This window comes from Oncorhynchus clarkii, chromosome 9, assembly GCF_045791955.1.
Source record: "Oncorhynchus clarkii lewisi isolate Uvic-CL-2024 chromosome 9, UVic_Ocla_1.0, whole genome shotgun sequence".
NCBI classification, from domain to species: domain Eukaryota; kingdom Metazoa; phylum Chordata; class Actinopteri; order Salmoniformes; family Salmonidae; genus Oncorhynchus; species Oncorhynchus clarkii.
Window position 1 is genome coordinate 48712967 of NC_092155.1, and position 12164 is coordinate 48725130.

Consider the following 12164-nt stretch of genomic DNA (forward strand, 5'->3'; position numbering starts at 1 on the left):
TTTAACCAATGGTGACTTTAAAACAGTTACAGAGTTTAATGTCTGGATCAATAACATTGTAGTTACTCCACAATACTAACCTAATTGACAGTGAACGGAAAGAAGCCTGTGCAGAATACAAATATTCCAAAGCATGCTTCCTATTTGCAGAAAGGCATGAAAGTAAAACTGCAACAAACACATTTTTTGGGGGGGAAAATCCAAAATAACACATCACTGTGTGTTTTTGTTGGTGGTGCATCATGTTATGGGTATGCTTGTCATTGGCAAGACAGAGGAAAACCTGGTTCAGTCTGCTTTCCAGACAAATTCACCTTTCATCAGGACAATAACCCAAAACACAAGGCCAAATATACACTAGTTGCTCACCAAGACATAATTTAATTATTATTTTTTTTTTTTACCTTTAACTAGGCAAGTCAGTTAAGAACAAATTCTTATTTTCTGGCCTTAAACTGACCCAGCAGACATGGACCAGTGCCGCCACGCCCTCATTGGAAGGCCTGAGGAGTTGCTTCGTGGGCTCATGGAAGGGTTCCAGAACTTGGCCGAACACCATCACTGAGCATTTAACACATTGCTGGAGCAAATCTGTGGGGTATCCGTTAGGCAGCCTACCACAATGGTGGTAGGTGTACATCATAACGCTGATAGTGAACATCATAAAGCTGATGTCCGGCAGTGCACTCGCCTGGGCCACAAAACAATCCGCCATCTGCTTCACTCTGGAGGAGTTCGTGGGGGAGGTTCGGAAGGTGTTTGATTCTCCGTTGTCCGGGAGAGAGGCTGCTCGCAATCTGCTCCAGCTACGTCAAGACTCTGGTAATGTGGTAGACTACGCGGTGGATTCCCCCACGTTGGCAACTGAGAGTGCTTGGAACCTGGAAGTGCTGTTCGACATGTTCCTACATGGAGTATCGGGGGAAGTAAAGGACGAGCTTGCAGCCCGGGAACTACTAACGGATCTCGACTCGCTCATAGCTTTGACCATTCAGAAGGAAGGAGAGGAGATTCCACCTCGCCTCCGAGGTATCCCGGAAGTCTCCAATGGCTCCGTTGCCGAGAGAACCCGAGGTTACCGGAGTTTCCCCGAGAGCCTCCGAAGACTGCCGATTCACCTCTTCCCAAGCAACGAGGCAGAGCTAGGCTGTCTCCAGCTGAACGGCTATACAGGCATTCTCACTAAGAGCTGCCTGTAGTGCGGGACAACTGGCCATTTCTTCTCCACCTGTCCACTAAAAGACCAGGCTCACTGGTAGGAGCGAGTACTCTGGTGGGCCATACGGATAACTTTTCCTCTCCCATTACTCGCATCCCTTTTCATGCCATGTTGCTGTGGGAGAACCAGTCGAAATCTCTCCGGGTACTTATCGATTCTGGGGCCGATGAGAGCTTCATGGATGTGGCTTCTGAGCTGGATATCCCTACTCAGTCCCTCTCCATTCCCATGGTCGTTAGAGCACTGGACGGTCACTCTATAGGAAAGGTCACCCACAATACCAGCCCTATCAACCTACGTGTGTCAGGGAACCACAGCGAGATGATCCAGTTCCTGCTCATTTAGTCTCCTCAGGTTCCCATGGTTTTGCTATTAGCCAGGAAAATCCCCTCATTGACTGCTCTGCCGGTGCAAATCATGGGCTGGAGCTTGTTCCACCCAATGCCTGAAGTCAGCGCAGCCTGCTCCGGGGCGTCTTCCTGGGGGCTCGGAAGTTGCCCCGGACCTCTCCGCCATTCCCGCGGAGTACCAGGACCTCCGGGAGGTGTTCAGTATGGCCCGGGCCACTTTGTTGCCGCCGCACCGACCATATGACTGCGGGATTGACCTTCTCCCTTGCACCACTCCGCCCCGGGGACGACTGTACTCTCTGTCGGGTCCGGAGACCAATGCTATGAGACCTACATTGAGGACTCTCTAGCTGCTGGGTTCATCCATCCATCCTTCTGTCTCCCCTGCCGGCACAGGATTCTTCTTTGTTGAGAAGGACAAAATCCTGCGCCCGTGCATCGACTACCTGGGTCTGAACGATATCACGGTGAAGAACCGCTACCTCTCAGCTCCTCAGCCTTCGCTCCAGGGGGCCACCGTGTTCTCCAAACTATCATCTGGTGCGGATACGGGAAGGGGACGAGTGGAAGACTGCCTTCAATATGGCCAACGATCACTACGAGTATCTGATCATGCCATTTGGCCTTACCAACGCCCCTGCTGTGTTCCAGGCTCTGGTTAATGATGTTCTCCATGACATGTTGAACCGGTTCGTCTTTCTCTACCTGAATGACATCTTTTCCCGCGCCACCCAAGAACATGTGCTCCACATCTGACAGATTCTCCAATACCTCCCGGAGAACCAGCTTTTTGTAAAAGCAGAGAAGTGCGAATTCCATCGCTCCATCATCTCCTTTCTCAATTAATTCATTGCTGCAGGGAGTGTACCATCTGATGCCGGGAAGGTGAGAGCGGTAGTGGATTGGCCCAAGCCTAGCTCTGGATCTCAAACACCACTTCACCACTGCTCTCGTCTTGGTTCATCCTGAACCATCCAGCCAGTTCGTGGTGGAGGCCGATGCTTTGGATGTCAGAGTGGGAGCTGTTCTGTCCCAGCAGTCTGCCCTGGACCTCAAGTTACATCCCTGCACCTTCTTCTCCCACCGCCTCAATGCCACGGAGAGGACCTATGATGTGGGAAATCGTGAGCTTCTTGCGGTGAATATGGCATTGGAGGAGTGGAGGCACTGGCTGGAGGGGGCGGAACATCCTTTCATTGTGTGAACTGACTACGAGAACCTGGAATATCTCCGTAACACCAAGTGCCTCGGCTAGGAACAATGTAGATTGAGTAGGTGTGTCCAAAGGTTTGACTGGTACTGTACATACATACCCCACCAGACACACCAATATGGATTTCTTCACGATACACAAACCAAAAGCAGATTCAATGCATCGCTCAGTTATGTACAGGGCCATGTCATAATGGAATTCTCTGCCACCAGAGGTTACTCGGGAAAAAAGCAAGTTTAGCTTAAAAAAACAAATATTGTATCACAACGGTACTGTACATAAGAATAGTGTGTAAAGAGTATTTTCTTGTCTCTGGGTATCTTTCTAATATATAACTCTAATTATAAATATAATATGTTGTTCTTGTCTAGAACTGTTTTGTACTTGATCATTGTTTGTACATTTTATGTGGACCCCAGGAAGAGTAGCTGCTGCATGTGCAGGACTTAATGTGGATACTAATGTGGATAATTTAAACACAAAACATTTACACTGAGCGGAGAAATACATTCTAAACAACGTTTTTCAATGATTTGCAAGCATTTCAATTGGATCAAAATGACACGAAGAAAGACGTCATCACGCTCCATCATCCGATTGTGATGTTAGATTCAGCTAAATGGCGAGTTTTCCCCATTCATTTGATTAAAATTAGTGCCCATTACTTATATGAAGTCTATATGCATTACAATGTTATTTTAATAAATGTATCTTGTGGTTTGACTAAATGGTTTAGGATAACATACATGCTTTGCTGACAGAGAGTTGCTTCCACTTGGTTTGAACATGTTTTGACAATGAAAAAAGAACAGTAAATTCAGGTAGAACAGTGTGACTTTAACACGTTCGAGCAAGGTGGTCCAAAGAGTTTATATTGAATACAGTAGAGCGCAACAAACTCTAGTTTTGCACACTAGCGACATCTGTTGGACAAAAATAAGCATGAAGTGTAAAGATTAGAAATTGAGGAAACAAGATAATATTTAGGTCGTTCTCTTTGATGTGTCCCTTTGATGTTTTAAGTAGACATTGTGCACCAATATTGCGCTTTAAAAGCCTGTTATATTAAATTAAGTGTATTTTAATATAAACCACATGGATAATTCAATAAATCCATTTTTTTTTATATGAATAAAGGCTTGCTAAACTGCCAAAATTCACCATTTTGACATGTCCCTCTGTCAACCGTGTCACTTCTCGGAAGATTTCAACCCACTTCATCCAAAAACGCATCCAAGTTTCACCGTCATTGTAAAGCCCTAGTTATTTTGCTACTTTGACAAAAGTAATTTCTGAAGAATATTATTTATTTCATGTGATTAGTGATTCATTTACGTCTGTCCCTCATTTTAAGGTCAAACCTGTTACGTGAACTAAACTCTCGTTTTAATATGGTTAAAGTATTTGTTTTAAAATATTAATATTTCACAGTGTAAAAGTAGGTGAGCTGGATTTATTATTTTGGGCAATAATCTGGTGTTTTGTGGTTCTTGTGAAACTTGCATTCAATTGCCACGCTCTGTTCCACACAACAAGCTCTATTCCCCCTGTCACAAGGGGATTCATATCTGATTTAAGATTAAATTATCAACCCTGTTACTTTATTTGATACTTATTAGGCACTTACTATAGTATTTCTTTTTAAAAACTTAACCTCCTGAGCTAGGAAAACATGTTATTTATGAAGTTGAACATGCTATTCATGACAATGTTAAAATGTACCAAGTTACACTTCCCAAAAGGCACCGAATTAATGGAACGACCCAGTTGTCAACATTTTGTCAGCTCAAGAGAGAAAGGGCAGGAGGAGCAGGAAGAAAATACAAGGGAAAACATGAATTTATGTAACTGTAGCACCCAAGTATCTTGTGTAGCACATTTTTATCACTTTCTACAAAGAACAACATGGAAGTAAATGAAGAAAAAAAGGTTCACTTGACATTTTAATAAACATTGAAACAATTATATTGGACTGCAGTACACGGAAGCGTCACACAAAAAGCCAATGCATTTGATCACATATGATATTTACAGTATATAGGTATATACATACTGTGTTTCTCTTGGAGGAATACTGAAATACTTTCCCTCTCTCCACTTTCTCTCATTCATGAGTCCCATTGCTGAAGGGTAAAGGGATGATTGAAATGACATACAGTATTTACAGTAAGCACAATAACACAGACATACAATATACTGTATATGCTAATCATTCTTCTTCAATGAAATGCTGTCTGAAACCTTGTGACTCAGCTGAGTAAGTGTATTCAAAGACACAAGAGCACTTTAGGGTCCCGTTTCAAAATCATCATCATCATTACAGTATATATTTGTTAAATACTGATTTACATTGTTGAATGGATACGATTTCAATTCTGTAATTGTAGGTATACTAACGGGATAGCGAGAGGAAAAAACACACTTGTACACAATGACAAATGTAAGTAACGCAGTTCAAATGCAGTTAATTTGATAAGTTTGTCTGTTCATTCCTTATTTATCCTGCATTATCTACCATTATCTCTTTCCCTCACTGAGCTCTTTTTATGATTCAATTAAGGGGGAGGTTAGACCTAGCAGTCCAACCATTTGATTGATGCTACCATACCACATTGTCCAGCAATGTGCAAAAACTGCTTACCCTCTCCCACCCTATGACGAGGCACCTTGGAATCATTGTGTCCCCATCCAATGCCCATGACTGGATTTGACCTGTGTTTTGAGGGGTCAAGAGTGTTTTAAGAGTCAATGGCTGCATTACGATTCTCTACCCCACTGAATACAGATGTCAATTCAACGTCTTCCACGAAGGTTCAAACCTAATTTCATCGAAATGTGGAAACAACATTGATTCAACCAGCGTGTTCCCAGTGGGTACCCTTCTCCAGCAATGTTCACTCAATCACTCCTCCTCGATTAAAAGCCTTGGATTGGTGCAAGCATGGCTGGAAGAGTTTCCACCATTTTCCTCACACCAGTTGATTCCTTTTAAAGCTATTAGGGGCGAGTGCACGATTGCACACGTCGGTAGAAGGGTAGAGAATCGGAATGTAGCCAATCTGTAACCGACTCTAGCCCAGTGGTCATTTAGTGAACAGGATAACAGGCCACTTTCTTTTTGCAAGAGACAGGCCAAATGAATCTAACCCTCAACTAAAGTCAAGTTCTAGTATTCTTATTCACCAGCCGAATTCACCTGGTACAAGAGACTTCTTAAGTCCTAAATCCACAGCATTTCACTTAAATTTACAGTAACTTCAGAAAGTATTCACACCCCTTGACAATTCCCACATTCTGTTGTGATACAGCCTGAATGTAAAATGGATTTAATTGAGATGTTTGTGTTACTGGCCTACACACGATACCAAAGTGGAATTAGGTTTTCAAAATCTGAAATGTCTTGAGTCAATATGTATTCAACCCCTTTGTTATGACAAGGCTAAATAAGTTCAGGAGTAAAAATGTGCTTAAGTCATATAATAAGTTGCATGGACTCATTGTGTGCAATAATAGTGTTTGACATGATTTTTGAATGACTACCACATCTCTATACCCACACATAGTTATCTGTAAGGTCCCTTAGTTAAGCAGTGAATCTCAAACAAAGCCCAGGGAGGTTTTCCCAATTCATCACAGGGGACACCTATTGGTAGATGGGGCATTTTTTTGAAAGCAGACAATGAATATCCCTTTGAGCATGGTGACGTTTTTAATTATACTTTGGATGGTGCATCAATACACCCAGTCACTACAAAAATACAGGCGTCCTTCCTAACTCAGTTGCTGGAGAGGAAGGAAACCGCTCAGGGATTTCACCATGAGGCCAATGGTGACTTTAAAACCATTACAGAGTTTAATGGCTGTGATAATAGAAAACGGAGGATGGATCAATTACATTGTGCTTACTACACAATAATAACCTAAGTGAAGAGAAGGAAGCCTGTACAGACGAAAATATTCCAAAACATGCATCCCATTTGCAACAAGGCACTAAAGTAATACTGCAAAAAAAATGTGGCAAAGCAATTCAGTTTTTGTCCTGAAAACAAAGTACTATATTTGGGGCAAATCCAATACAACACATTACTGAGTACCACTCTCCATATTTTCAAGCATAGTGGTGGCTGCATCATGTTGTGGGTATGCTTGTAATTGTTAAGGACTGGGGAGTTTTGCCAGTTTAAAAATAAGAAACAGAATAGAGCTAAGCACAGGAAAATCTGGTTCAGTCTGCTTTCCACCAGACACTGGGAGATTAATTCACCTTTCAGGAGGACAATAACCTAAAACACAAGGTGAAATCTACACTGGAGTTAATTACCAAGAAAACAGTGAATTTGGCCGAGTTATAGTTTTGACTTAGATCTGCTTGAAAATCTATGGCAAGACCTGGAAATTGTTGTCTAACAATGATAGTGGGCAAATGTTGCACAATCCAGGTGCGGAAAGCTCTTAGAGACTTACCCAGAAAGACTCACAATCGCTGCCAAAGGTGAGTCTACAAAGTATTGACTCAGGGGTGTGAATACTAATGTAAATGAGATATTTCTGTATTTCATTTTCAATAAATTTGCAAACAATTCTAAAAACATGTGTTCACTCTGTCATTGTCGGGTATTGTGTGTAGAATGGGTGAGAAAAAAACCTATAGACTTCATTTTGAATTCAGGCTGTAACACAAAATGTGGAATACGTCAATGGGTGTGAATACTTTCTGAAGGCACTGTAGATTATAATGTGGTACATTAGGCGCATATTTCGACCACAGTGGTCGAAACACCTGCCAACAGGTACAGTAAACGAGACACAAACCCATTTGACCTTCCAGTAACGTACAAAAACAAATAGGGGTTATTCAGAAATAAAAAAAGAGGAAACAGGGACCCTGAGGACTTGGTACCATGGACTTTCTAACAGGACAGTCCTGATGAACGCTAACACACACGTGCGCTATCACACATAGGCGCATGCACTCACACACGCACAGACACGCACGCACACACACACTCAGAAAAAAAACAGAGATAGCGAGAACAAAAGAACTGTAGACACCACAACAATACCAGATAGGGATTAACAGGAGATACATACATAACATTGGCCCAGCACCACCATTTTTTCATGATCACAGAGTTAAGAAAGTGGCGAAGTACTAAACACGAAAGTTGTTACACTGGAAGATTTTTGTTCTCATCAAACCATTGAATGTTAAAGCAAGTTACATAGATTTCAAATAGAAATTTAAGTGTGCAATGCAAATACTATGAGAAATAATTTCAAAGGTCTCCCGAGTGGCTACACTAAAGACCCAGGTTCGATCCCAGGCTGTGTCGCAGCCGTCCGCGACCGGGAGACCCGTGAGGCGGCGCACAACTGGCCCAGCGTTGTCCGGGTTAGGGGAGGGCTTGGCTGCCCCGGGATGTTCTTGTCCCATCACACTCTAGCGACTCCTTGTGGCGGGCCGAGCACATGCACGCTGACTTCGGTTGTCAGTTGTATGAGGTTTCCTCCGACACATTGATGCCGCTGGCTTCCGGGTTAAGCGGGCATTGTCAAGAAGCAGTGCGGCTTGGCATGGTCATGTTTCGGAGGACGCATGGCTCTCAAACTTTGCCTCTCCCGAGTCCGTACGGGAGTTGCAGCGATGGGACAAGACTAACTACCAATTGGATATCACGAAATTGGGGAGAAAAAGGGGTAAAAAGTACAAAATATTTTTTTTGAATTTTGAATTGCAAAAAAATTCAGCTGTGCTTGATTAAGACTTTTTTTAACCAATAGAAACATCTCAAAAGTGCAAACCCCATTAATCTCGCACTCAAGGCGGGAAAGATTTCAAATAGCATTTGAACCCAGGTGTGGTATAATGTGATTTCTCCTCTGTCAACATACGGTCACTTCTCTCTGCAATATAAGCCTACACCAACAAGATGGCATCTGAGTCAGTCAAAGAGATAGGACACTTGTTGTCTTCGAAAGCCACCGCACCCTAATGTCATTCCCTTATTAGCATGAGCATTCTTATCTAGTCTACCCCTATTGTCACATTCCTAACTACCTGTATTTCTTGGAAGTGGCGCAAATATAATTCTGTGGATTTCTTCTGCCAGATAGGGGAGTGGTGCTACGGGGAGGAAAAGTCACAATACTGTGTGGACTAATTGGCATGATGCCGGTTGTTTGTTCCGACGTATAATGGCACTATCTTTTTCATCCACGCCCAGTCCTTTCAGTTCAGTGGCAGGTGGACGTGTCTTGAAAAAAAGCTGTCGGAAAACACAAAACACTACTTTCCACTTTGAGTCTTCAGTGGAAAGAAACGAGAATCGAAGCATGTATTAAACAAAATACTTCACCATTGCTTGTCACAATTTATGGCGACTTCTAAACCTGTTGGCACTTGGAACATTGAGACGAGACCGTTCCAAATGTAATTTTTTTTCAGACAAAATGACCATAACTTGTCCAGTGGTAAACGTTGACTAGTCTCCCTCTACATTTGATTGTCTTCAAAGTCACTCGACACTCTTGTATAAAAAGACCAAAATCAGGTGATTGACACTCCTCTTCTGTAATGTCTCTCTTTCTCTAAAGGGCATGTGGCCGGTCCCAATCCTCTTCCACTCTTCTGATCCTCTTTCCCTATCCCTCTCTCTTCCTCTCCTTGGGGCAGTTCTAAACGATGGAGTCCCAGTCAAAGTCGTCCTGGATGTCTTCGGTAGGCAGCCTCCTCATCTGGTAGTGCCCAGGCGGCATCATGTGCTGCTGGTTCATCTGGCCATGGTGCCCTGAAGATTGAGGTAAAAGTGTAAGGCAGCTGTACGCAGACATATAAACAGTACTATTATTTTAGCAGGATCCCCATTAGCTATTGCCAAGACTCTTCCTGGGGTCCAAAATGACATCAAACAAAACATTGTGCATTATACAAATGCACCATTATTACATTACAATACTACATGACATTACTAAGAATAATGTGTACACACACACACACACACACACACACACACACACACACACACACACACACACACACACACACACACACACACACACACACACACACACACACACACACACACACACACACACACACACACACACACACGAGGGGGCGAGTAGTTAGCATTAGTACCTGTCATCGTGGAGCATGCGGTGCTCATGGGGGTCATGTGGGGGTAACCCGGGGGTCCCATCATTGAAGACATGTTCTGTCTGGAGTCCATATACGGATTACCTATAGGAGATGAAGACAACCAACAGGAAGCAACAGTCATTCAGTTACCTACACTAACTCTTTTGACTCATCACACACGGATGCTCCCATTTATCATCTGTCCTGTTACAGACAGTATAGTGCTTAGGAAAGTATTCAGACCCCTTTACATTTTGTTACGTTACAGCCTTATTCTAAAATTGATTCAATAAATAAAAAATCCTCAGCAATCTACACACAATACCCTATCATGACAAAGTGAAAACAGGATTTTAGAAATATTTACATAAGTATTCAGACCCTTGCTTTGAGACTCGAAATAGAGCTCAGGTGCATCCTGTTTCCATTGATCATCCTTGAGATGTTTCTACAACTTGATTGGAGTCCACCTGTGGTAACTTCAATTGATTGGACATGATTTGGAAAGGCACACACCTGTCTACAGTATATAAGGTCCAACAGTTGACAGTGCATGTCAGAGCAAAAACCAAGCCATGTGGTCGAAGGAATTGTGCTTAGAGCTCCGAGACGGGATTGCGTCGAGGCACAGATCTGGGGAAGGGTACCAAAAAAGAATTCTGCAGCAATGAAGGTCCAAGAACACAGTGGCCTCCATCATTCTTAAATGGAAGAGGTTTGGAACCACCAAGACTCTTCTTAGAGCTGGCCGCCAGACCAAACTGAGCAATCGGGCGAGAAGGGCCTTGGTTAGGGAGGTGACCAAGAACCTGATGGTCACTCTGACAGAGCTTCAGAGTTCCTCTGTGGAGATGGGAAAACCATCCAGAAGGACAACCATCTCTGCAGCACTCCACCAATCAGGCCTTTATGGTAGAGTGGCCAGACAAAAGCCAAAATCCCTCTCCTTAATAAAAGGCACATTACAGCCCACTTGGGAGTTTGCCAAAAGGCACCTAAAGGACTCTCAGACCATGAGAAACCAGATTCTCTTGTCTGATGAAACCAAGATTGAACTATTTGGCATGAATGCCAAGCAGCACGTTTGTAGGAAACCTGGCACCATCCCTACAGTGAAGCATGGTGGTGGCAGCATCATGCTGTGGGGATGCTTTTCAGTGGCAGGGGACTGGGAGACTAGTCAGGATTGAGGCAAAGATGAACGGAGCAAAGGTAGCCTAGTGGTTAGAGAGTTAGACTAGTAACTGAAAAGTTGCAAGATTGAATCCCCGAGCTGACAAGGTAAAAAGTCTGTCGTTCTGCCCCTGAACAGGCAGTTAACCCACTGTTCCTAAGCCGTCATTGAAAATAAGCATTTGTTCTTAACAGACTTGCTGAGTTAAATAAAGGTAAAATAAATCAAATTTAAAAAAGGCTGAGAGATCCTTGATGAAAACCTGTTCCAGAGGGCTCAGGACCTCTGGAGTAGAGATTCACCTTCCAACAGGAGAACGACCGTAAGCACACAGCCAAGACAACGCAGGAGAGACCTGAAAATAGCTGTGCAGCAATGATCCCCATCCAACCTGAAAGAGCTTGAGAGGATCTGCAGAGAAGAATGGGAGAAACTCCCCAAATACAGGTGTGCCAAGCTTGTAACGTCATACCCAAGAAGAATCTATGCTGTAATCGCTGCCAAAGGTGGTTTAATAAAGTACTGAGTAAAGGGTCTGAATACTTATGTAAATGTAATATCAGTTTTACATTTTTTTATAAATTTGCAAAAATGTCAAAAAAATTGTTTTTGCTTTGTCATTATTGGTGTATTGTGTGTAGATTATTGATGGGGAATTAACTATTTAATACATTTTAGATTAAGGCTGTAATGTAACAAAATGTTGAAAAAGTCAAGGGTCTGAATACTTTCCGAAGGCACTGTATCTATCTTAATTACCTCGTACCCCTGCTGATCAACTCGGTACTGGTACCCTGTGTATATAGCCAAGTTATCGTTACTCATGGTGTATTTATTCCTTCTGTTATTATAGTCTTCTTTTATTTCTCTTTTTTTCTCTCTTCATTGTTGGAAGCAAGCATTTCACTGTTCGTTGACACCTGTTGTTTACAAAGCATGTGACAAATAACATTTGAATTGAACTCCACTGATCTATAGCCTACCTGATTAGATCAGTAAAGGAAGTTTGGCTTAAATCAATCAAACCCTTTCAGATCTATATGGGAGGCACGGTAGAGACTGCGCTTAGG

General features: G+C 42.9%; 1 protein-coding gene across 1 annotated transcript in view; it reads right to left on the reverse strand.

Moving 5' to 3' along the window:
- Positions 1 to 4715: 4715 nt before the first annotated feature.
- LOC139416457 (forkhead box protein J3-like) overlaps positions 4716 to 12164 on the reverse strand; it is a 54811-nt gene continuing 47362 nt past the window's right edge. The window contains exons 11-12 of the mRNA XM_071165073.1: positions 9921 to 10022; positions 4716 to 9570 (exon numbers count right to left, since the gene is read on the reverse strand). Of these exons, the coding sequence (XP_071021174.1) occupies positions 9458 to 9570; positions 9921 to 10022 (215 nt within the window). The 3' untranslated portion in view covers positions 4716 to 9457. The remainder of the gene's footprint in view (positions 9571 to 9920; positions 10023 to 12164) is intronic.